The sequence below is a fragment of the Paroedura picta genome, chromosome 7 (genome assembly GCF_049243985.1).
Source record: "Paroedura picta isolate Pp20150507F chromosome 7, Ppicta_v3.0, whole genome shotgun sequence".
NCBI lineage: Eukaryota > Metazoa > Chordata > Lepidosauria > Squamata > Gekkonidae > Paroedura > Paroedura picta.
In genome coordinates this window covers 68334912-68362148 of record NC_135375.1, presented here as the reverse complement: position 1 = coordinate 68362148, position 27237 = coordinate 68334912, and the positions used below count along the sequence as shown (strand labels likewise).

General features: G+C 40.6%; 1 protein-coding gene across 3 annotated transcripts in view; it reads left to right on the top strand.

Annotated features, from left to right (window-relative positions):
* The window catches only part of VPS13A (vacuolar protein sorting 13 homolog A), a 181439-nt gene that overhangs the window by 79858 nt on the left and 74344 nt on the right, over positions 1-27237 (top strand). For all 3 annotated transcript variants that reach the window (XM_077344731.1, XM_077344732.1, XM_077344733.1), the window contains 14 exons: positions 1244-1413; positions 3185-3341; positions 4834-4913; positions 5328-5387; positions 5473-5623; positions 14150-14266; positions 14378-14481; positions 14814-14981; positions 16600-16907; positions 17219-17366; positions 18723-18870; positions 19070-19197; positions 21841-22010; positions 25778-26004. In XM_077344731.1, coding sequence (XP_077200846.1) covers positions 1244-1413; positions 3185-3341; positions 4834-4913; positions 5328-5387; positions 5473-5623; positions 14150-14266; positions 14378-14481; positions 14814-14981; positions 16600-16907; positions 17219-17366; positions 18723-18870; positions 19070-19197; positions 21841-22010; positions 25778-26004 — 2136 coding nt within the window. The remainder of the gene's footprint in view (positions 1-1243; positions 1414-3184; positions 3342-4833; positions 4914-5327; positions 5388-5472; positions 5624-14149; positions 14267-14377; positions 14482-14813; positions 14982-16599; positions 16908-17218; positions 17367-18722; positions 18871-19069; positions 19198-21840; positions 22011-25777; positions 26005-27237) is intronic.

Below are 27237 nucleotides of genomic sequence, written 5' to 3'. Positions count from 1 at the left end.
ATGTTCTGGGCTTGCTAGTTCTGTTGGCCAGCATGGAGAAGAGGCTCTTCTATCTTTGGCATTTCTCAATGTCTTTCTGTAACTTGGAAAGCAGCTATTGATACCCATCAAAGACTTTTTGTTTCACTAGTGTAACAGAAAGAAACGTTGAAGAGAACCTCCATCAAAGCAGGTGGAACACTCCTATCTTGTCTCACAAGGGTCTTTTTCTCTCCAACAACATTTGTTGCTGGCTACTATTTGCGGTCAAGTTTATGAATTATTTGATATTTATTATTATTAGCAATTACTGCCACCCAGCAGTAATTATTTTTGTTTCCCACCTGGAGTCTGGCAACCATGTACCTTCATGGCATCCAAAGCCAGGGCTTTTCTCCAGGGGTACTGATTTCTGTTGCCTGGAAATGACCTGCAATTCAAGCAAATCTCCAGGTCCAGACTCTTCAATCCTGCAACCTCGCTGCCACAGAGTTCCCCCCTCCCAAACAAGCCCTTTAACCAGGATCCTGGAGATGAGTTGACATTGTAGAGTCTCCCCTCCAAAACAGCCATCTTTCCCTGAGGGACTGATTGCTATAGTCCAATTCCAGATTTCCCAGCTGCACCTGGAGGTTGGGTCAGGAATGTTCCTTGAAGTTTGGAGGCGGGGCCTTAAGATTCCAAGGGTGAGCAGGAGCTTTTGCCATGTAGCCAACACCGAGAAAGGCCACAGTGCAGGTGTGCATCCTAGTGCCCTTGGTATTTATGGGTACAACAGGCTTTGCCTCTAGTGATACCATAATTATGGTATCACTTATCCACCAGTTGATGGCTTAGTTTTAGATGCTTATATGAGCAGGAATGAAGAACTATCAGTATTGCAGCAGGGGAAGCCCATTGGTGTTTGTCGAAACTAGCCTCAACCATAAGCATGGCAAAAGAGCTCCATCTTGCAGGCCATTAGGGCCCTGATGTTCTCTAGGAGCTCATCCCACTAGGCAGGGGCTAAGGCAAGGAAAGCCCTGGCCCTGGTCAAGGCCATTTGGAATTCTTTGGAGCCAGGGACTGCCAGACATTTCACAGTCACTGAGCAATTCCTATAACACAGCCTGGATGTGGGCATGTAGTAGCACTGCTTATCTCAGGCAAAACAGAATGATCTCGTAATGTGTGTAGTCACTGTATAGCCTGTATAAACTCTAGTTGATTGAAAATGTATGCATTTTATAACCTAATAATTACTTGAACTTTGTATAATTATCAGAGTCGGAAGAGGAGTACTATGATGCTCCAACTAGTCCTATAGAAGACTTGCCTTTTTTTGAAGCACCTTTGGGATCCTTGAGGAGGGCTGGTAGTGTTAAAAAAACCACACCAAGGCGAGAATCCATGAAGAATATGACTGACTTCCAACTAATATTTGAAATATCTGAGGTACTTTTAACCTTCTACTATAGAAGTCTTATCTGTGGTTCTGATCAAAAATGTGCAATAAATGTGTTCAGATTATTATTTCTTCAGAATGAAACAGAACACATTTCCATATTATTCAAGATGTAAAAATCACACTACAATACAATTGCTACTGCTCTATCAGAGGAGCCTTATTTGCTTATAATGTATGAGCTCACAATAAAATTTGAGTTTATTGTTAACTCAACAGAATAATATAAAGAAAGCTGGAAATAAATGGCATCTGCTTGGCAATAATACCTGGCTTTTAAGTAATATATTTAAAATATATATATTGCTTTTAAATGCTAGATCGGTTTCAGACAAAACAGTAGCATTCAGAATTTAATTTTAGATGAGAGGGCTGTCTGGAATGTGTCACTGAAACCACCTAGGATGGAGGAGGAGGAGGAGTTAATCTTTCCCATCTATGCTCTCTAGGATTCTCAGTGATGCATGAATAACCCTAGAAGAATGGGGGGTGGGGTGGGATGGTGTTGCTTTTGTCTATCAAGGTTCTATTTCCTTGGCTCAGTGTCTTGCCAGTTTTGAGAGTGTATAACTGGATTTTGGAGCACAAAACAGGATAGGGATTCTGCTGGTGTAGTACCCAGTCCTCTACCCAGCCATCTGACTCTCTGAACGGGTGCTGAACATGCCTAAGCTAGTTGTATTGAGGAAACTGGACATCATTGCCATTGCTATCTTGTCAAAAATTGCCAGAATTTCATGGTCTCTATGACAAGCATTGGCCTTGTTCAGGTAATAACAGGCATCATACACTTTCAGGTCAAACACTTGATCTGCTCTGGCCAGGAAAAAGGTGATCTGATAGTAGGAATGAAGATGGACAGATCACCTTTTGTTGGGGTTTAGTCTTTCAGGGTTACCAAGATACTGCAGCTGTGAGGGATCAATTAAGATGATCCATCCAGGTAGACTGATAAATTGAACTGGTTTTCAGGTGATCTCTGAAATGAGGAAATTACTTGGGCAATTAACACAATCATTCCTTGGAACCCTGTCTTAGATCTAAAAGCCTGGGCAGACTTTGGGTTTTTCTGAAAGGCTACAGATAATGAAAAGACAAGGAATATCGCTAGAGATAAGGTAGAGACAATTCTGGACTAATCCAACAGAGCTAGAGTTCATGTTGAAGTCTACTCCATGGCAGTGAGACAGTATTTCTCTGTCACTTGTGCATCTGCTCAATGTAGACTCTTCAGTGTGGTCTATAGGAGAAGGGATAGTGTTTTGCAGGTCACTGGTTATTTTTTTAACACTTTGTTGTGGCTTCCTGACTTTTATAGAAGGATTGTGAAGTATATTAAAAAAGGTAAAAGGTAAAGGTATCCCCTGTGCAAGCACCAAGTCATGTCTGACCCTTGGGGTGATGCCCTCTACCGCTTTCATTGCAGACTCAATACAGGGTGGTTTGCCAGTGCCTTCTCCAGTCATTACCGTTTACCCCCCAGCATGCTGGGTACTCATTTTACCGACCTCGGAAGGATGGAAGGCTGAGTCAACCTTGAACCGGCTGCTCGGATTGAACTCCCAGCCTCATGGGCAGAGCTTTCAGACTGCATGTCTGCTGCCTTACCACTCTGTGCCACAGGAGGCTCATTCTGTGAAGTATATTAGACTTTATCAAATAGAAAAAGGTCTTATAGCTTTGCTTTTTACATTTGTAAAATGTGTCCTTAAGTAGTTTTATAGGCTTGACTGACCATGCCAATGTTGTCTTTACATTTAGGTGTCACTTCACGTGTGTCGTCTTGCTGGAGGTATTGAAAAACCAATCCTTCATCTAGAGATTTCAAAATTAGGGACTGAACTTAAGCTAAGAACATATGACATGACTGCAACTGCTTTTCTTAAAGAGATTTGCCTAATATGTCCAGAGTACATGGGTAAGTATATACACATATTTTAACCTAACATTTGATTCATAAGTCCAGGGAGTTAATTTCAGGTTTTAGTTGGAGGGGAAGACCAATTTGGGGGTAGAGGTGGTATTCACAGTAAAGTTCTAATGCTTTAAAAAATATTCAGGTTAAAATGGCAAAAAATGTATAGTTGGACTTGTATTTAAACTGTGGTTAGTGCTTGTTCTCCAAACCAGTATTGGAAAGCATCAAATAATGATTTCCAATTATAGTTTGGAGAAGTCTCAGTTTGCTGGTTTGGACATAAAACTGAACTATTGTTTGCTGAGAAGACAAGGACCAAGGAGGATAGGATGCATGATGTGGTTTTGGGGGTGCTTTGGGATTTACTGTTTCTTCTAGTGTTTGGTGTAGTGGTTAGGAGTGCGGACTTCTAATCTGGCATGCCAGGTTCAATTCTGCGCTCCCCCACATGCTACCAGCTGGGTGACCTTGGGCTCGCCACGACACTGATAAAGCTGTTCTGACCGAGCAGTGATATCAGCAATCTCTCAGCCTCACCCACCCCACAGGGTGTCTGTTGTGGGGAGAGGAAGGGGAAGGCGACTGTAAGCCGCTTTGAGCCTCCTTTGGGTAGGGAAAAGCGGCATATACGAACCAACTCTTATTCTTCTTATCTGAAGGGCAGCATTGTTTGCCTTTTCTTCTTGGGGTTGTGTTTCTTTTAAAAGTTGATTTTTACAGTGCTTTCTTTCAGTTTTCAGTTTTACAGTTCATTATTTCAGTGTTTTGTTCTGGGGGGCACTGTCGCCCCCAGTTTTGTAGCTGTTGTACTTGTAGTAGATTGCCAACTTTGGGTACTATTGTTCTGCTCTGGTTTGCTGGCCTTTTGGGGAGGCACTGATTGGTTCTCCTGCCAGAGCTGTTCTCACAGAGCAGTTCTGTCAGTGCTCTCTCAGAGTGTTTGGCATCAAGAGAGGAAGTGAAGGCAATTGTAAGCCCCTTTTAGACTCCTTTGGTTAGTGAAAAGTGGGGTACAAAAGCCAGTAGGTATTCATCCTCTTGTCTTTTCAGTATTTGTTGGGGGGAAAGCTGGATGGGAGAGCCTGTGATGATGGAGCATGGATTAAGCGCTTAGGCCACCCTGTAATTTTACCAGTAGCTGCTGCATTTCCCACCCTCGGTTTATATATGCGAGTCAATAAATTTGCCCAGATTTTGTGGTAAAATTAAGTGCCCCGGCTTATATGCGGGTTGGTAGAGCAGTTGTACCAACTTTTAACATTTGAAACAAACCACTAGCAAAAGTATAGGAGTTAATATTAGTATCTATGTTATTTCTAGTCCACCAGAATCCTGCCTGAGGCATCTTACAATTAAAACATCCCAGGGTACATAGTGTACTACATGGGTATCATGTGAACCTAATATACTTAAGTATACGACCATTTTCTTAAAAAAAATAACTTTAAATATGTATGTCTTTAGATTATAACAGTTTTATTTAATTTATTAGATGATCAAAACAAGCCAGTTTATATCATTACAACACTGGATAATTCAGTAGATGATCTTCTTTCACTCGAATATGTAAAGGTAAGGGAAAAGAGGCTTATAAAAAACATCTTACCAACATACTTTAAATTTACTTATCATTGAATTATAGATAGGGTCAAACAGGTCATCTAGTTCAACTCCCTTCTCAATGCAGGATCAACCTGTTTTATGTGAAAACATAGTGACTTGTAGATGTTTAGCTGAATTTTACTGTCTAGAATGCTCATGTAACTCCAAACACAACCTTTGTGATATTTCAGGGATTTCAGGCTGATACTAAAGTAGATATACCATTATATTGAAGAGCCACTTGTAAAACAATGGTATAATTTCCAAACAAATAGTAAGCAACATATTGTGGAATAATTTTTCTGTATATTTTTATATAGCTATGTTATATATTATATATTTCATTTGCACTATTTAATTGGCTTTTCTGCCTTCCGAGAACAGGCAGATATTAATGCTCCAGAACTGAAAACTACCTATAAGAATGTTCTACAGTTGATAAAGGTAATAAATACTATCTTCTTCTGTATTAATTTCGTAGCCAGGAGATTCATGTCAAACAAATTTTTACTAAAATTATTTTCTTTAGGTGAATTTTTCTTCTTTAGATGTGCATTTACATTCAGAAGCACTCCTGAGTACTATTAATTTCTTAAATAATCTTTTACCAAAACAAGAAGAAAGTACAACAGAGATTGTTCAGGAAAAAGAAGAAAAGAGAGAAGTTCTAAAGAAATTAAGTAAGTTCCTTTAGTCTCAAATTCTTGCTTTGCTAACTTCATTCCAAACTAATTTTAGATTAAAGGGTCTTGAAAACTGTTTAATAGTTTTCATTTCCAGACAGCTCAGGATGATTGCATAAACATTTCTACCAATATATAGAATGAGTAATGCTCATATGCCCATACTATAACCTGAGAAATAAAGATTGTTTTGTATATAGTAGAAAAACAGGGGGGAAATGGAATTTAATGGCACTTAATAAGTTATCCTGAAATTCTTGTCAATGAGACTAGAGATTGCAAACATATTTTGGTGGGAGGGGTTTATTTGCAACTTCAAGTACATGTTGTATGTTTTAAATTGGGATATTATGAATTGTGAAGATTTATAAGTCACCTTGAGCTTTGGGGACGGGTGGAATATAAATGTTTATAATGAATAAAGGATATCAGGAAACGTTTACCCATGTGAAATTTTGTGGCAGCTGTAGAAATTCTGCTGGTCCGATAATACGTTTTGGCAAAACCTACAGTCTCTATCTTACAATGGAACCCTACTATGAATAGAGAATTAGAGTTCTAAGAACATACGAGCCGCACTAGATCAGACCAGTGGTTCATCTAGTCCTGCATCCTGTGTCACACTGTAGCCCACCAGTTGCTCTGAACAGCCCAGGACAGGGCATAGATGTCTCCCAGATTTGGGAATCAGAAACCTAGTCCCTCTGAATGTGGAGGTTCCCCTCAGTCCCCCTGACTAGTAGCCATTGATAGAATTGTTCTCTCTGAATAGATCTAATCCCCCTTTAAAGCTGTTTATTCCTGTGGCAGTCGCTACATCCTCTGGCGGTGAATTCCACATTTTAATCATCCTCTGTGTAAAGTGGAGTTTCCTTTTATCTATCCTGAACCTACTGCCCATCAGTTCCACTGGATGCTCTTGATTTCTAGTATTTTGAGAGAGTTGTGTGGAACTCGCAATACATTTCAGCTGATGGGAAAACAGGGATAGAATTTTTGCTAGATTCCATCTCCCACTGCAGTTTGCCCATCACGTTGCTCATTCCTGATCTAACCCCAGACTGATAATCAGAATATCCCTGGTTTGTGTAAAAATCTGAAATTTTTAAAGGATCGACATTAGGGAATTTAAACCACTCAAAATCATAGAAATAGTGTATTTAATTTTCCAAGTATTCTACAGATATCTCACAAGATTACATAGTAAGATCTCTGTTGCTATTTTTGGAGTTTCTAGGCAACGAGCTTTCATAACGGGTAAAAATTAGGTGGAAGAAAAGTAGGAAAAGGGAAGAGATGGAAGGATGGAAGATAAAAAGGGAAGGAAGTAGCAGGAAAAGGTAGTAGGTGGAATAGAAGAAAATGAGAATCTGTGAGAAGAGAGAGGGAAGGAAAATGAGAAGAGGCATCTAAAGGTTTTCGGAAGAGATAAATTTTCCCTTGAGGCTCAGGGCAGTTTGCAGAAAATGTTAGGTGAGTAACTGTGTCAACAATCTTAACATCAACAATTATAATCATAGCATGTTCAGGTGACATTTCGTCTGCAGTCTCATACAGTGCACTTATTGGATGGTAGGGGGTTCTGGGGGCCCAATAGATGTTGTTACTCACCTCAAACAAATGCCTGGCAGAAGACCTCTATTTTGCAGGCCCTGCAGAGCTGTGATAGCTCAGACAGGGCCCGGATCTCCTCTGGAAACTCATTCTACTAGGTGGAGGCCAGAATAGGGATGACCTGGCCCTGATCAAGGCCAGATGTGCTTCCTTGGGGCCAGGGATCACTAGCTGGTTGGTATTGGATGAGCACAGTGCTCTTTTTGGGGTATAAGTGGAGAGATGGTCTCTCAGGTATGCTGAAGAAAGCTTATTTGGTATCGTCAATGGCGTAGCATTTATGGCTCACAGGTATCAAAGTGTGCTTTCCATACATAAGTTGTTAGGCTTTATGACCTCCACAAGTGCCATGGTTACTTATGCTCATATGCGAATGAGACCCTTGCAGATTTGGGTCTTGAGAGTATACAATCCTATTACACGTTCACAGAACAAATGCTTTTCTATTCTTAGGTCTCTGGCATGCCAAATAGATTGGTGGACTAGGATGCCCAACCTTTTCAAGCGTATTCCATTTGGCTTGTCTTCCCATGTCATTATTCTAATATCTAATGCTTCCCATACAGATTGGGGGGTGCATTGTGAGAGTTCTTATATCTAAGGGATTTGGTCTTATGAAGAGTTACTTTACCATATTAAACTCCTTGTGGTGAAAGCTATTCATTTGGCCCTTCTTCAGAGATTGTCTTCATGGCAAATTTACATTAATCCAAATGAACAATACAACTGCAGTGCTTTACATTAAAAAAGGGTGGAGTGACCTTGCTCAGATTATGCCAGGAGGTTTTAGCCATTTGGGAGTGGGTGATCAAGAACAATGTGGGGTTAAGAATCATACACATTACGGAATACCTAAATACTACAGTAGACCTGCGAAGCAGGAAGAGGGATCCTATTCACGAATGGTCATTCAATATGATTTATATAAAAGGCTTTCAAGTATTTTTTCAACTAATCCAGAGAGGAGCATCTATCTGGTCTGTAGCTCCTGCTATTTCTTTCCTCTCAGAATTTCGTCTCAGAGCACTGATAGCAGAAAATGGCTGGAGGAAGGCAATTGCAAGCAAAGGGATACAGATATTCAAGCAGGAGAAGAATGGGCTCAATGCCAGCCATTTTCTCTAGGGAAACTGATCTCTGTAGTCTAGAGACGTGCTGTAATTCCAGGAGATTCCTAGCCAAAAGCTGCACCTGGATCCAGTGCAAGGACTATGCACAGCCTGCATAAGAATTCCTTTCTTTCCAAGTTTCCCCTTGCCCTGGCAGCCATTTCCAACCCTAAGAAAATATATTCTCAGGAAAATATTTATCTTGTTAGGATTGCCAACCTCCCGGTGGGGCATGGCGATCTCCCAAAGTTACACGTTATCTCCAGATCACTTAAATAATTTCCCTCAGAAGAATTGCTGCTTTGCATGGTGTGCATTATGACAGCTGAGATGAGAAGAATGTTTCCTTGTTTTCTCAGGCAAGGTACTGCATGTACAAAAATGAACCTAACTTCTTATTTAACAGGCATTTTATTAGTGATGCCATGCACAATGGAAACATGTCACTTACAGAGGCATGGCAGGGAAACATGGCTGCTGGCATCACTTCTGGAGTTACTTGAAGCCTGAAGAATATGTCATTTTATCTTCAGCTAGACTGTTGGTCAGAACCAACTATTGGGAGCATATATCCCCAATACTACAGTAATTACTCTGGCTGCTGATCTTATTTTGTCCTTTGGAACTGTACATGGCCGGGACCAGGGTATGTAAAGAACTATATTTTCCAATACCTTCTGGCCCAGTAACTTAAAATCATGGAATCATGGATTTTTGCGATCTAAAGAGAAATCAGATATATGATGACCCCAGCAGCATACCTCTCAATGCCTACCGATCTAGATGTATGTACACCTTAGCTAGATGTGCATAGAAGGTAAATACAAAAAAATCCCATTTGTAGAGAGTCTTGGTCCACATGCAACAGGAGAGGTGGAATATTTGGAACACGTCTTTCACTACCCTTTCTGTAACACACAAAAATATAAGATACTTGTCCCCATCTTATCAAAACTTTCAAGGTGTTCAGATAAGATCTGCCTAGATAAATCATTAACATATGAAGATCCTCGCACAATGACTTTAGGATGCTTTGGGCTGATCCTGCATTGAGCAGGGGGTTGGACTAGATGGCCTGTATGGCCCCTTCCAACTCTGTGATTCTATGATTCTATGACAAAACTTTTGCACCTATGTATACCATTTCTGTTTTAATTATTCCAGATGAGATGGGTGGTGGGTATTTTTGAATATTATACTTAGTCTACATTGCAACTGGTACAGTCGAACCAGTGAATCACTTGTTAGGTTTTAGAATTTTAATTCAATGCATTTTTTTAAAAGCCCTACCAAAATTGATCTACAAGAGATTCTAAGTTACCAGCAACAGAAGATTGATTCTGAAATGGTAATATCAGTTTCTCATAGAGGTATTATGACCCCCTAACCCATCAATATAAACTTGACCAAATGAACAGAGATGAAGGAAGGCTGCCCTGGCTTTGCTCACAGGAACCTGCTGTTCCCACCAGCATTTGAAGTGGCCCTAAATCCAGGCCCAGGCCACCATGATCACAAAGGTCACACAAATTAATAAAATTAAATCCTTCCCTCACTCCCTAAAGATAGCCAGTTACCACCAGCAGATTGCAGTTGGCTAGGTGCCACAGTTCCCCAAGCATTACATGGCAGACGGGGCTGTTTTCTTACCCCCACCGTATATGTATCCACTCACCCTTCCTTAGCTGGCATGAAGCAGTAAGAACATCTTATAGGACCCTTATGAGAGCCTATGAGATGGTAGTGAAAACTGCAAAGAGAGATTTCTACACAGCTTCCATTGCATTTGCAAATTCATGCCCAGCCCAGCTGTTTACGATAATTTGGTCTCTTACTGCCTTAGAAGAAGGACACTTAGTACAGTAAGAGAAGTGGAGGCTCCCTTGCTGGCTTCAGAGAAGGGTTTCAAAACTTTAGGGAGTTTACACAGCCCAAGGTGGAAAGGTTGCTAGCTTTGATGAAGCTGACCATTTGCACCCTTAACTCCTGCCCCTCATGGCTCTTAAAAACAGATGATGAGAGGATTGGGAGCTCCCTCTGGGAAATAGTAAAACTGTTCCAGTCCTCAGGGATGTTCTCGGGGAGGTTCAAGGAACCAGTGATCCAGCTCCTATTGAAACCATCCACAGGAGCTGACCAGCTACTGCCTTTTCTCAAACTTAGCATTTCTGTGGAAGGTGGTTGAGCAGGGAGCTGCAGACCAGATAATTGTATCTAGATAAAGCATCAGTTCTGGACCCATTCCAGTCCAGCTTCTGACTGGGACATGTAATGGAAACCACTCTGGTCAATCTTACAAATGATCTATGAAGGGCCACTGCTGCTTGTACTATGAGACCTCACAGCAGTGTTCTACATAGTAGCTCACAAGTTCATAGCTCACCAACTTGAGGATACTGGGGTCAGCCAAGCAGTGGCTGGTCTGCTTTCTCCGAGATTGGGACATAAGGTTGCTATCAGGGAGGAACAGTTGTACCGTTGCCAACTTCACTGCCATGTATTTCAGGATGCAGTTCTGTCCCTGGTACTATTCATCATCTTCATGCACCCTCTAGCTCAACTTGTCCTGGAATAAGGGCTAGGGTTTATGCAGATGACACCCAGCTCTATTTGAGAGCCAGTTTGGTGTACTGGTTAGGAGGTTCGATGCCAGGTTTGATACATGCAGCCAGCTAGGTGACCTTAGGCTTGCCATGGCACTGATAAAACTTCTGACCGAGCAGTGATATCAGGGCTCCCTCAGCCTCATCTACCTCCCAGGGTGTCTGTTGTGGGGAGAGGAAAGGGAAGGTGACTGTAAGCCGCTTTGAGCCTCCTTTGGGTAGAGAAAAGTGGCATATAAGAATTAACTCTTCTTAATAAGCGGCTAGCTGAATATCCCACGCAAATTTTGGACAGGTTTCTAGGAGCCATGATGGAATGGCTTCAGCAAAGCTACCTGAAGCTTAACCCTATAAAGATGGAGGTTTTGTGGCTTGGAAGGAGGGGTCCAGAAGAGGAAACATGCCTCCCCTGTTTTGACGGGGTACAAATGGAAGCTGCACGTATCATCAGGAACCTGGAGGTGATTCTCAACATCTCCCTTACTATGGAGACACAGGTCTTGAAGGTAGCTTGAAAGGCATTTTTCCATCCATGTCAAGCAAAGCTGCTAGTAGCCTATCTGGGTCCCAACATACTTAGCCACAGTGATTCATATGACAGTAACCTCCAGGCTAGATTACTGTAACTCTTTTTACATGGGTCTATCCGTAGCTTTGATCTGGAAATTACAGCTGATCCAGAATGCAGCTGCTCACGTCCTCGTGGAGAGGCCATATTTGACCTGCCCTCCAGCAGCTGGACTGGCTGCCAGTTGAGTTCTGGACCAGGTTTAAGCTGCTGGTCTTAATCTACCTTACACAGTTTGGGCCCTGCATATCTGAGGAACTGCCTCTCCGAGTATAGTCTCTGAAGAACACTCCACTCAACAAATTCTGACCTGGCTCCAAAGAAGTGCATGTGCATTTGACCTCAACCAGAGCCAGGGCCTTTTTGGCCCTACCTCCAGCCTGGTGTAATGAGCTGCCAGGAGAGAACTGGGCCCTATAGGAGCTGCCAAAGGGCCTGTAAAATGGCACTCTTCTTCCAGGTATATGGTCGAGGCCAACGCTAGCAGTTAGTGACATTGGAATGGGCTCCCCTCTCCCCTTCACCTCTCTTCCATCAGAACCTGGGAAACAAAACAAAACCAGAATTATGCAGATCCTAGGTTTCTTGGAGGTAGCAGCCGAGCATACTTATAAACAGATAGCTAGTTTCATTTGTTAATGGTTTTAAATTATGTATGGGTTTTAAATGTTGTTAGCTGACCGGAGACTGCTGTCAGAGGGAGGTGGCCTACAAATCAAATAAGCATGTTTATTGTATTTTAAACTACTCAAGCTGCTTTATTCAGTATAACTATGCTTTGATAATTGTCATAGATCGTAATTGTCTGTCTCTGACTAATGACTGTGATGATTGCTTCAGACTTCTGACAGGTCTCTCACTGTAATAATAAATCAATTCACAGAAAGATGCCCTTTTGTCCCTCCAATTAAGAACACTCAATTGGTGGGTACATGAGACAGGGCCTTATACCATGGCAGCCACACAATTATGGAACAACTTCCCCAGGGAGGTCCACCTAGCCCCACATTGTCAATCTTCAGGAGGTAGTTAAAGACCAGTTTATTTAAACTTCATTTCGATTGGTTTAGCTTTTATCTATGTGTGGCTTTATCTGTTACTATAACCCCCCATGAGACAAGTTTTGACAGTGGTGAGTAAGAAATAAAAACAATAATAACAATAATATAATATAACTAGATTTCAAGCCCATTTTAAACTGTTATAAAATGGGCGCTAGACAACTCCCACCCTCCCCAAACGGCGAACGGCGTTCTCTCGGCCTCCGGAGCGCCCTCGCTGCAGCGAGGGCGCTCCGGAGGCCGAGAGAAGGCCGGCTCCCACCACCCCCACCCTCCCCAAACGGCAAACGGCGTTCTCTCGGCCTCCGGAGCGCCCTCGCTGCAGCGAGGGCTCTCCGGAGGCCGGCTCCCACCACCCCCACCCTCCGCAAACAGCGAACGGCGTTCTCTCGGCCTCCGGAGCGCCCTCGCTGCAGCGAGGGTTTGCCGTTTGCGGAGGGCGGGGGTGGTGGGAGCCAGCCTTCTCTCGGCCTCCGGAGCGGCCTCGCTGCAGCGAGGGCGCTCCGGAGGCCGAGAGAAGGCTGGCTCCCACCACCCCCACCCTCCCCAAACGAACAGCGAACGGCCCCCGAAGCTCTCCCCAGGCTTCTCTCGGCCGGCTGAGAGAAGGCGGCCAGGCCCACCCGCCCAGGCCCACCCGCCCCCGAGGCTGTCCGAAGCCTTCTCCTGGCCGGCGGAGCAGCCTCGCGGCGTCTACGACGCCGCGAGGCCGCTCTGGCGGCCGGGAGAAGGCGGCGCGGGCGACCGCTCACCTGTCGCTGTGCGGGTGAAGCAGGGAATGGGGAGCCGCGCTTCGCGCGGCTCCCCATTGCCTGCTTCGGGCGGGATGGACACTTGGAGGGGCCAATCAGGAGCCGCTTCGCGGCTCCTGATTGGCCCCTCCGAGTTTTTATCCCGGACCAGTCCCGCCCTAACTCCTCCCCACTACCCCTTAGTCTTTTATACAGTCCGTGGCGCCCATGGCGCCACGGGCTGTGTACAGATATAATATATATTAACTTATAAAATTTATAATTGTTGTTTTATTGTGTTTTTATTATATGTTATATTTATAAGCTGCCTTAAGTTCCTCAAGAGAGAAGCACAGTAGAGAAGCCCAGCTAACAAATGTTTTAGATAAATGAACAGCGCAGAGTACCGATAAAATCATGATTCAGCCAGAATAGTAAATATTCCACTTCTGTACTGTTGATGAGTTGACAAAGTAGGATGAACCTAAAGGTGTAAATAAATGTGCATTAAGACAAACCTGTAGTGAATTAACCTTTCCCTATTGAGTTAATGTCTGATTAATCTCAATCCAGCAGGTCTTTGTCAATATTTTTTTACAATACCTAGCCCAGAGTTTCTTAATTCTAGTGTCTATATGTGGAATTAGATTGAGAAAAAATGGACATTTTGAGGCAAAGAAAATTGATTGTAAAAAGGTTGCTTTCTGTTTTGTTGGCCTCTTTATCAGTGGTGCTGTTTCTTTGTTGTAAGTGTTTAACAAACTGGAATCCAGATTAATGCAAGATTTGTTCTGTTATTTTCTGTTTGTTCTGTTATTTGTTCTGTTTTCTCCTTAGCCACAAAAAAGGCAAAATATGATGAAGTTTGTGATCTCCATATTTGTGTAGACCTGTCTTCTTTGCGAATTTTTATACGAGAACAAAAACGCTGGATATCAGAAATTCGTGTTGAAGGTAAGAGTGAAGTTTTAAAATCTTGTTGAGTGTTGAGGTTTCAAGATGTGAGGGAATGCATTTTGAAGACTGAACCATACTTAATGTACTGATTGACACTGTTATGTTTAGGTCTTGACAGCCAAATGATGATGAAGAAAGCAACAACAGAAATATCAGCCAAGTTAAAAAATATAACTATTATGGATCGTGACGAGACAGCCCTTTATACAAAGGTATAATGAATGTTCAGTTTAAAGTATTAATGTCTGTTAGCTAGTAGTGCCAACTGTGTCCATACTTATAATTTAAATAGAAGTCTTTGTCTGATAGAAATCATGGTCTCTGTAATCATTTTATTCCTTCTCAGTGGATTCTGGACACAACCTTCATATCAAAGAGTCAGGAATAAATCCCATTAGCTTAAACGCCAGCCTTTGGATTAAATGTTGTAGCATTGTTTCCTGTACTATGGGGAAATAAAAGGACAAAGATGCAACTTTCATTTCTGTCAAAAACACACAAGAAATACAACATTAATAGTGAATACTTTTTTTCTAATTTCAAGGCTGTCTATATTACTGGAAAAGAAGTCTTCAGTTTCAGACTAGTGTCTTATGTGGATGCTACAGATGGTGTTGCTTACACCAATATGAATGCTGTTGACAGCCGGGTTTACTTAACAGTTGGCTGTATTCAAATTGTTTTTGTCAACAAATTTGTTTCTACTGTTTTGGTAAGTTAAAACTTCATTTTCCTATTTTGTCTTAGCAAATAATGTAAGTTTATCCATAGTGACTAGCAGGCCAATACTATGGAGAGGTTGCTCTAAGTGGATATAAAGCAGCTGATTTAACTGGAACAGCCTTCTCAACTTTTTTACTGTTATGAAACCCCTGAAACATTCTTCAAGCTTTGCAAAACCCCAGAAGTGGTGCAGTTGTGCAGAATATGTTTGAGAAGCATAGCTGTGTACACGTCCACCCCCTCCAGGCCCATCATAGGCCATTTTGACTGTATATGGTCATATCATCCAATCAATGTTTTATATATATTAACAATTAATTAACTCCCTTCCATTTAGGAAACCTTTCCAGGGCCATCAAGAAACCCCAGGGTTTCATGAAACCCTGGTTTAGAAAGCCTGAACTTCATAGGGTTGTGCTGTAGAAAAAGCTTCATTGGAATGGTACATTTCCATTTCTGCAGCCCATGTTCTGATGTTTACTGTGTTACTATAGAGAAATCAATCCTGAGCAGGTCTATACAGAATCATAAGGTCTCGTCAATCGTGTTTCTTCCCCAGGAAACCGTTTTCTAGAATTGTGCTGATAGCTATCATTTGTTATGTTTTTTTACTGAGCACTGGCAAACAAGATTGGGGTTTGAAAATGATACTTAAACTCTGTATTCCTTGGGGTACATTATTTATACCTCAGACTTTATGCTGTATAATACTAAGATCATGATATGGTATACTTTTGTGTTTGTTTTGTGCTAATTAACTAATATTGAATCCACAAATTCATGCTGGGTTACTCATCATTTCAAGTCAAGGCGTCATTATGTTGTAAATTCAGCTGTGAGAACATGAATGGTAACAGCTAATTAAAAAATTAGAATTAGAAGTCAGCCACAAAACATCTGATTCTTCAATAAGCTATATGCTAGTTAGCCGATTTATCTGATACATGTTGCAGAATTAAATCAACCTTCTAAATCAGGGGTAGTCAACCTGTGGTCCTCCAGATGTTCACGGACTACAATTCCCATGAGCCCCTGCCAGCAAACGCTAGCAGGGGCTCATGGGAATTGTAGTCCATGAACATCTGGAGGACCATAGGTTGACTACCCCTGTTCTAAATTATGGCTGTTGTGCAAAATTAACACTACATTTATTGAGTTCTAGCATTCGATTTTTAGGAATCTGGAGGACCTGATGCTTCTAATTGCCTCCATCCTTCCTTAACACCTGTGCTTTGTATTAATACTATTACTGTGTCCTATTATATGAGGGAAAAGGCAGTCTCTAGTTCCTTTTTTCTATATTGAACAGTTGAATTTTACATCTGGTGGTTTATTTTCTAGAGTATCCTGAAAGCACCTTGTGTCTGCAAAGTGTCAACTTTTGTATTTCCTTCTTTCCTTTCCTTTTTTATATGGCATTCCTTTTTATAGTATGCATTCCTCTTTATAGTTCTTCAAGGCCACAAAAGTATATTTACATTCACATTTTCCAAAACAATTTTGGCACTGGAGTATATGTTTATGAGAAAAACACACTGTGCAAACTTGATTATTGATAAAGGAGTGAAACTGACTGTATTGATGAAGTGTTTCTATCTGTTTTCTAGGCTTTTGTAAACAATTTTCAAACTGCAAAGGAAGCAATTACTGAAGCCACTGTTCAGGCTGCAGGAAAAGCAGCTACTGGTGTAAAGGAACTGGCTCAACAGAGTTCACGAATGGCACTGGATGTCAATATTAAAGCACCTGTTGTCATAATTCCACAGTCAGCAGTATCTACAGATGTTCTTGTTGCTGATTTTGGTTTGATCACTATAAAAAATGAATTTACACTTGTTAAAGCTAAAGGTCGATATAATCTTCCACCTGTTCTTGACTGCATTCTTGTGAAACTGAGTGAACTGAAATTATACAGGTGATTTGTGTTGAATGATAGTCAGTTATTATCCAAAACTGAATTGTCAAATGAATGATGTATAAAAAGGCTTGAGCAAAGTATTGCTATGATGTGCAGTGTGTAGAAATAAACCAAACAGAAATGTTGGCATTTTTTTTAAATAACTTACTATTTCCTTGCTCTTTTATTTAATATCTCTCAACTCCAAATCTTTTTTAGTATAATTCTGGAAACACAACATAGCTATGTATTCTAAATTAATTAAAACTGCACTGAAATCCTAAGTAATTTGTTAAGCTGTTATTAATAATTTTCATTTTTGTTTGCAGATCAAGCTTTGTAAGAAACTCACTGCAAAAGGAAGTACAGTTGTTACAACCATTAAATCTTGAAGTAACTGTTGAACGCAATTTAGCTGCTGTCTGGTATTATGAAATTCCTGATATTAAAATATTTGGACATCTTAAACCAATGAATGTAAGTTTTTTTTGTTTAGAAATCCATTTTGTACAAACTGTTAACCTAACTAACAAAAAATTATATCAAAAAAATTGCATTTAAGTGAGGGTGGAAAAGAAATAAGTTATCTATCCTTGATATTTTTGTGACTGATGGCTTCCAGTTCTTCCATCCAGGTGTCATAGCCAATCACTGATCCCTGGTTCTCCATTAGGGATAGGCACGTACCTGGAAAATGCAGTTTGTGTTGGTTTGTGGTTCATGGTTCATGTCCCTTTAAACAGGATTTACAGAAAGCCTATCTCAGCAATGGGGAGCTCCCTGTTCTCCACCATTTAGTTGTTACAGACTATCTTGTGCAATCTCTTTAAATTTTAAAGGGACTACAGAACACAGCCCAAACATTTCAAAGACCATCTTTAAAAAGCGTATAATATGCGGAGTGAAGATGCCTCACTCTGATGAGCGTGAAAAGTATTTGCTCTGCTTGGGTAAGACTCATAATATCAGAGTCTTGTATGGTGTGGCAAAAATTTACACCAAAGGCAAAGTTTGATAGGACCTTTCACCTGAAAGCAGCCCTTTAGTGGAAAATGTTATCAGCCGAACCTCCCAAAAAGAGGTCAGAACCTATGCCCACTTCAGCCCTTCTCAACAAGATCCTAAAATCAGATGAATCTTCAGTTCAGTCACTGGTGGTTGTACCAGTCAAATAAGTCTCCCGAAGTGACTGGCGTCGGCAGCATTGGGTGCTCCTCCAAACTCAGTTCCTTCAGTGTCTGGTGAAGTTAAGTTGCTTGCCAAGGACTCCACGCTTCCGAAGAAGTCTAAAAACTCCAAGACTAGGGAAAAGTCTCAGACCTCTAGTATCAGTCAAGGTACGACCCATTCAAGGGAGAATGACTCCAGGGTAGCACCACAAGATGTGCCTCATCTTATCACATACTTCAGCATCCGTAAGAGATTCCAACTTAGGGTTGGAAGAGAGATATTTTGATATCCCTTTGGGACAACTTCAGGTGGTCCACCCTCATCCTCTAGTATGGTGGGCATCTTCCCCCATTTAATATTCCCCACATATTTGGGACAATGGGATCACCCCCTTCAGGATGACAAGCTAGAATGCCCATTTTGATTTAGATCTCAGTTCGAGGAATTTGAAGAGGTCTTGTAAAGAGGGATTTTTGGAAGAAGGGTATTCTTGACTCTTGTCACTTGCTCTTCAGACATATTTATTAAAGGAAAATGTAAACGTTTAAACATTTTAGATGGCAGAAGTTATGTCTCTCAATGGTACTGTAATGCTTAATGTTGTTTTGCTTGTTTTGCTTGCTCAGGCAAAATAAAATTTAGAAATATCTTTTTTTTTCAAAGCTGATTCTGAGCCAAGAGGATGTAACAACTATCTTAAGGACTCTGAATGAAAATTTAGGAGAGACTTCTAGCCCTGCAGCTCCTGTACCAGAGTTCAAAGATGCTGGAAGCAGCCACAGTGCAGTCAGTACTTCACAGTATTCTGGAGGTATGTTTGGCTAAAAATGAGGTAACTGTAAACAAGGGCCTTGCTACAAACCCTGTTATCTCAAGGCTGCTTTACTTATATTTGTATTTAGGAAAAATGTCTTTGAAATGTGCAGTGCATTAGAAAATATGTCATTTTGTCATTTCTAACTATAGATATGGTATTTGCAACTAATGTTAATGGCCTTAATTTTTTTAAGGTGGAATGAAAGTGGTGACTTCTGCTGTAGTGGAAACACACTCCTCTGTTAAAATTAAAACAACGCTAAAATTGGACTTCCAGTTTGATTCCCTCACTCTAGTTTTGTACAGTCCAAATTCCAAGCAGGTGAGTAAAGAAATATTTTCCAGGAACTCTACCTTCAGTGAGTTTAGGAACCTAAAAGGTTGAGCAGATAAAGCATGAAATAAAATTCAACTATTTATTGTACTGTGTACAAAAATTTTAGATCAATAATAACTTAATAAAAAAATTAAGATTAATAACAACTTAGTACATAGAATGCAGATTATATCTCAGGACATAGTATACAGCAACAAGTTTAGTTAAATTTACAATAACTACTGGATCAAATCCATTTTGGTCCAGAGGGCCTTCTCTCATGTAAGGATTTTATTGAATTGTAATATGTTGACTTTTCACAAGAAATATGAAAATGTTTATTATTATTATTATTATTATTATTATTATTATTATTATTATTATTATTATTATTATTATTATTATTATATTTATACCCCGCCTCCCCCCGAAGGCTCGAGGCGGCTTACATAACCCCGTCCCCTAAAACCATAAAATGACAATAAAAACCAATGATTTACAGTAATTGTAACAGCGATGGCGTAATCTACTCATTTGCTCTCCGCATCCTCATCTACGGCGGGGGGTGACGCTCTCTACCGCCAGTTTGTGAGGGGGGGGCTGATCTTCTTTCCGCCCGGCCTCAGTTATAAGCCTGGCGGAAGAGCTCCGTCTTACAGGCCCTGCGGAATGCTGGTAATTCCCGCACGGCCCTCAGCTCTTCCGGGAGCTCATTCCACCAGGTTGGGGCCAGGACCGAAAAGGCCCTGGCCCTAGTCGAGGCCAGGCGGGCTTCCTTGGGGCCGGGAACGACCAGTAGGTTAGCCCCTAGGCTAACGGGAACGACCAGTAGGTTATAAGGAATGGTTGCAACTTGCACTGAAAAAGTGTAGTTTCAAATAATAGTTATAGTCAGGCCTGCATATACTGACAAGACCACACTCATCAGAGATGGTAACTATAAACCACCATTCTGTGGAGGATTTGTTGCTGTATATTATATTCTGAGCTTTTATTTGCATTCTATGCAAGCTGTTTTTAATCTTAAGGTTTTGCGCACAGTGTAATAAATTATTGTAATTTCATGTTTTAACTGCTCAACCTTTTAGGTTTCTGACTTGTTTTGCATGTTATGTTTTCCTCTTCTTCTGCTGTTTCCCTTCAATGAGAGACCAGAGTAACTGCAAATAAGTTAGCTCTGCATTTGTTGGCAGGCAAATAACTCTATTTTTGTTCTAGTAATATTCATCTGATTAGCCAGGTAAACAAAGGAGTCTTAGGGATATGTTTTATGTGTGAGAAATTGTTCTTTTCCTTTTAGTATTTGTTTTAATGAGGCTAATATTGGGGGCATTTTATGACACAACCTAAGGTATGTCTTTACACGTGACAAAAGAGAAAAAACACAGCTTTATATATTAATTAGCAGAAAAGCCCATTGTATGAAAAACACAGTGGGCCAGGCCCTCTGAGATTGCAGCAGGGCTCCCTCTAACTCGGGCAGTCCTGGCAAGGCTGCAGCCAGAGCTGCTTGGAGTGGGGGCAGCACTAGCAAGGGCGAGCTTCCTCCCTCCCCCCCCCAACCCTGGCAGCCATACTGAGGCCTGGGAAGGCTGCAGCCGGGAGTGCTAGGGGTGAGGGAAGCACTGGTGGGTGATTTCCCTCCCTCCTCAACGACGTGGGCAGCCCTGGCGAGGCTGTGGCTAGGGTTGCTCAGGGGAGGGGGGGAGCGATGGCAGGGGCAGGGTCCCTCTCCCCTCCCTGGGCAGCCCTGCCGAGGCTGCAGCCAGGACTGTTTGGGGTGGGAGTAGCACTGGTAGGGGCAGGGTCCCTCCTGCCCACTCGGGCAGCCCTATCAAGGCTGTGTCCAAGGCTGCTCACAGTGGGGGAGGAGTGCTGCCTCCCCCCTGGCCCACAGTCCCTGGCCTTCCTTCCCAGCTCCCACTTGCTGCCTGGTTTATGGCAGGCTGGCACATCTTCCAAATATAAGAAGTTGGAGGGGGAGGTGGCTGGGGGGCAGTATATCTGATTGGCCATTCGTTGAATGGACGGTCAATCAGGTAGGTGATGAGTCTCAACTCCTCCCACCACCCCAGTCGGGCTTTATTTATGTTACAGATTAGTCCTTATTTACTTTCTCAACAATGGATTCACTCACATAATGTTTTTTTTTCATTCCAGAATAGCTATAAGAAGTCCTCTGGCTTACATACTCCATTCTCTTCTCTTTTGTGACTCAGATTTTTTAACACTTAGTTTCTTGAGAAACGATATGTACTTTTTAGTCATAACACCGAACCATGATCTTCTAGTCACCGGAGGGAGTCTTAGAGTGAGCCAGATGGACTCTTAGAGTAGTTCATGAGAACTTGAACCATCAACTTTTGTTGTCATCATCATCTACTGTGATAATTAAGATTCTAAAAAAGTTATATAGATGGGATATGCTGAGTCATGGTTGTTATATTGATTTTTACTTTGCTGAATTACAGAACAGTCTCTGCCTGATGTTGGAGGTCCCACAGTTTGCTTTGTTAGCAGTATGACAAGTTCAGTTCTCTATGATGTATGATTTTCATTCATGTTCGGGAATTTCATCACAGCAATAGTAGCTATATGTTTACAGAAGCATTATATTTCATTCAGGTTTTCATTTTCTTTTCAAAACAGAGTTCAGTTCTGGATCAGCGAGATAATGCTCTGAAACTTGCAGAATTGAAGTTGGTGTTAATATCAGCTGCTATCAAAATGCTGTCAGATGAGTCAATGAATGCTTCTGTCAAGTTAACAAACTGCACTTTAGATGATAAACGACAGATAGTTCAGAAGGCTACACCAAGGTAGTTATTTCTTTACAAGAAAAGAGATTGAATTATTGACAATACCACCAACTGTGTAGGGAGATATTGAATATGATCCAAGGTAGCACTTAAGCTGTGAGCATATTCAGAACTTTCTTTGCACTTCTCACAACTGCAGATTCCAAAGTGAGTGAGCCAGTCTGCTGTTCAAAACAGTACATCTTATTTTCCAGATCAGTGAAATAATGAGACTGCTAATTTGGTTTCATTGAATTGTATTCATACTCACAGGGGATCTGATATGAGTATAGAATGCTGTTATTTGTACAAACCAGTTTAGATCATACACAATTACATATTTTTACAATTTATATTGCTTTAAATGATATATAAAATAATAGAAAATAAGTACTATTGTGTATATGAAAGATTAATACTTGATGTAAATTAGCTCATTAAAATATCTTTTTTGTTTTCTGTGCTTCAACAAGTTGGTGAAAAGTAATATACAGTGTACTCTTACAGTTCTTGTATGACGTCTTAGTTTAAGAAAGATGGTCTGAGATCTTAAATGTATCTAAGGGACAAAAAGGAGGGGATACATAACGAATAATATATATCAGTTATAAACTCTCAAATATAGAACAGGAAGAAAGCTTTCTCCCCAACTTCCCCTTCATTATAATCCCCAAAACATTCTCTACAATATACAATATTTTTTACTTCAGGCATTTAAAAATTTCTAATTTCATAACCAATATTTTACAGATCTACAGATACAGATATATATATAATTTCATAATTACTACATTTTCCATTTCTTCTTTCTACATACTTGCCACAACTTCCAATATATCTACAACACAAAAAAATAGGCGGTTCTGAATAAATATCCTAACAGAAAAAGAGAGAACCTGTCCCAGGCTATCAAAATCAGTTAACAGTATATTTATACAATCTCTATTTTAATGATAAATGAAACAACCAGAATGGACTCTAGATTTTGTTCTGTTTTCAAAGCAGACCTTTCATCAGTGGTTGTTTCCTCCTATGATTTTGAAACTTCTCCTAGAAGTTTTCAATATTTTAACCAACTCAAAGTTGTAATCATCAAAATTCTATGCATATAAAACCAGCCTTCAGCTTGCAGATATGAGAGAGCTTTGTCCAGATACCAATAAACTTCCAATATACTCAGTTAAAAAAAAAACATTGATAAATATATTGTAAACATGGAAGAGGCGGGCATGGGGAGCGGCGGACAGAGGATGCTAAAAGATGCATGTCGGCTGGGCAGAGGTTGGCAGCATGATGCGTCAGGGAAAGCCAGCAGGCTTTTCAAAGCAAAAGCCAACAGGCATTTCAACGTGCTCTGGTTCATAATTTATCACTAGTGCCATAAATCTCAGTTAGTTCTCTGTACTTTATAAATCCATACATTTTCAAGAGTTCGCTTACAAGTAAAGTTAGACACTGCTGGAGAGCTAGAAAACTACAGCCTTCCAAAATAAATTATATTTCCAAGATGTATCTTTGAAAATTAGCCAAAATATTACAAATTTATAAAAGAGGGATTAAAAAGAAGATAGGAAAGAAAAATATAGATGGTAATGGGGGGGCGGCTTTGTCAGCATATAGGTCTTATTCTGCACTGTCTTTTATGTTATCAGAACCAAATGGAATCTGAGTGAATCAAGCCCCTATCCAGATTTACCTATCTGTTGAATCTCCCCATTAAGGAAAGATTTAGGAATAGAGGAATACATTTTCTCTATCCTGACATAAATACACCTACATTGAGATAAATCAGGAGCTTTAAAAATGCTCCTGGGCCTATTATGCATGCATTGCTTTCCTCTGCAGTCAATTTACTGACCCTTTTAAATCGTCCTTTAAAAACAATGTTTTTAAAACATTCCCGTTTATACATCTGCTCTGATTCTATGCTGTTGTTTTTTTGAGTAATTATGCATTCGCAACCATTCTGACTCTAACTGTGTGTGGGGGGGGAACTTCCTCCATTGTGCTGCAAAGCCATCTGACCGCCACATGGTGCTGGCGGGGTCTTATGGGAATTGTAGTTCATGGACATGGAGACTTTTCCGTGGGAACACACAGACTTCTAAGTGGCAAAACTACCTCCTTTCCCCCTCTAAGTTATACCGTTCCTCGTAGAGAGTGCGCAGGATGGACCACACCAGACCACAGGATCCCATGTAAACTTAAAGCCCCCACCATATCATCCCTTCCCCTTTGAAGGTTTTTTTTTAATCACTGGTGAGCCCAAAATGGGGACCTCTGCTCATGGCCTGAAGCAGCTCTGCTTCCTCATGCTCCTGCAGGAGCCAGCATTTCAGACCCCTCTGCTTCGCCACCTGTTAACTTTCAAACAAGCCCTCCCCTCCCCCGAGTCACTGTTTAGAGACAGAGCTGTTTAGAGACAGAGCTTTGTAATCTCAGGAGCATTTGCAGAAGGCTATGGAGAAATGCCATGCATACCAAAGGGTAATTTCTAGTAATTTATATAGCAATAAAGTTGACAAATGCAGAGTATCAGCAGCAGGCAATCGAGATCCCATTGGTAGATGAGGGACTGTGAACAGAAAAGGGGAGGAGAACAAAAACACACTCACATTTTTGTAAAAAAAAAAAAAAAGACCATCCTCAGTGCTGTCACACAAGAAAAGTCATCACAAAGCTAGTTATAGAAGCCTCAGTGATAAAATGCTGCCGGAAACGTGGTCAACGTTTGCATTGCAAAAACGAAAATAATACAATGGGTTTCGCGCTGCAAAAATGGTGCTTCACTAAGATTTAAAAAAATAATACATCATTTTTGGCAGTCTTTTTGTGAGTTTTCCGTGCTGCATAATACACCCTGATCTGGTCACTATTTTTCCAGATGTCACCTAGCTTTCAACTTTTATTGGGTTCATCTGACCTTCATTGGCTCTGTAGATCAGCATTACTGCTGGAGAAGCAAGTAAACGAACCTACAAAAACATTTTTTCCAACTTACTTTAGCCCAGAAGATATACTCCCTCCTTTGACTTGGCTAGTACATCCACCTGGATTATGCCATGGTTACATCAAGACTAGATAATCACCATCTGTTCAGGCCCTTCCTGTCATTAGATGCCCTCAGGCTGTAGTGTAGTCCCAGAAGAACTGAAGCACTTTATATTTGGGCTGTTGATGCTGATACTGTTTTCAATCTGTTTTAATCAAATTTTACATTTAAATTAATTATTTTAACTTTATTACATGTTGTTGTGATGACCACTGCCCTGAGCCTCCAAGCTGGGAGAGTGGTTTATATAGATCAAATAAATAAATAATAGAAGAAGAAGAAGAGAAGAAGAGTTGGTTCTTATATGCCGCTTTTCTCCACCCGAAGGAGTCTCAAAGCGGCTTACAGTTGCCTTCCCTTTCCTCTCCCCACAACAGACACCCTGTGAGGTAGATGAGGCTTCTACATTCCTGTCATGTCTCAAACTGTGTACAAAAGAATTGTTCAAGGAAGCATTTTTATAAAGAAATAGAACTATATCATTCATAACTGATTGACCAAAGTGAATGCATTCTATTTTTCCCTCTGTGATACTCTGTTTAGCATTGTTAACTTGTCATGTTTAATGTGTATGCTTCGTTCAGAGAACAGCTTCATTTCAAAATTCTGCAATTTGTAGTCTAATTACATTGCTTGTAATCCTATTGGTTGCACTGATTTACATAGTATAATCTGTATTGAGTGTCAGTGAGAAAATCAGACTATGAATAATGTAAATAAATTTTATGTTTTGCAGAATGATTGAAATGAAACATGGATCAGAAAAGAAAGTCATGGTGGATATAAGCTATAAGCAGGGAAGAGATGGCACCACAGTTATTGACACAGTCGTTCGGGAAACATACCTCTGTGCCAGCATAGAATTTTTACTAACTGTTGCGGATGTATTTCTAAAGGCAACTGCTGAAAGTGCTGCTGCGCAGAGGAACTTCAAGCAACAAACTTTGGCTGTGAAAGAACAAGGTCAGTACATTATAGAATACACAGAGTATGTATTTGTTTATGGCTCTAAGTGGATCACAACACAGCCCATTACTTGTCTAATACTACAACCACCTAATACCAGCCTTTACAGGTTAACTTTCAAATCATGCAATCTGCCATGTTAATAAGACCTTACTTTTTCAGACAGGATCCGCAGCATATTTTTGTCTGTTGAGGTTGAAGATCTTCCTCATTGCATGCTGTATGCTTTCCATTTAAATTTCAAGAAATGTTAAGGTATCTTGCCTTCCATTCAAAGAATTCTGCTTGCCAGATTTCAGATGGATAAGAGAAAGGACCCCAGGTTTATAGCAAAAATATGTTTCATGCTGTGGCATCTTCATTCTCATCCAGTTTTATTTAATACGTAATTAAACAATATAATTGGGGATCTAAAAATTCTGGGTGCTATAGGATCCAGAAAGCTGCTATACAGTTAGCATGAAATATGGGGAGAATACTTCTGCCTCTAAAGGGAGTTTTGTTTTAAAAATATCAAATCAAATTTAAACAGAAAGGACTCAAATTAAAACAAAAGTATCTTTATTTTAGTAGGCATAGCCATGATGGGGTGGGGATGATGTAAGGGGCAGGAAGCATGAAGAATTATTAAACTAGTATATAGAATACATTCAGTCCATCATCAAATCAGATTATTTCTGGTAGGTATTTTGCCTTCAATTGCCTGTAAAACCAGAACCTTATTTCCTATCAGGCTGGCATCTAGCTGGTAAGATCCCTTGAATAATGAGTTACAATTCCTGAAGTTTCACCCAAACTGGATGAAAAATGAAATAACAGCTACTTGGTAGCCAATGGAAATTATGGTAATAACAAAAATAGGAATAAAAATGAATGAAATAAAAAGGAAAGAAAACTATAGGATTATGAAAATCTTTTCTGAGAATATTTTGTGCTCTCATGTTTAAGATATACGTTAAATGATAAAGGATTATTTCTTGCACAAAAGCTTGCTGGAAGTGGCAGAGTAGATCTTCCCTGCCTTGTCCCCCTCTCGATAGCCCCTAAATGTGTCTTATTATTCTCTTTGTTTATACCCTGTCTTCTTTTCCAGTGGGGATCCAGTGTGACCTAGGTTATTCTCCTCTTTTAGCCTTACAATAATCCTGTGAGATACAGTAAGCTGAGTGGGTGACTGGCCCAAGGTCACCTAGCAAGCTTCCACGGGAGAATGGGGATCCTATTTCAACA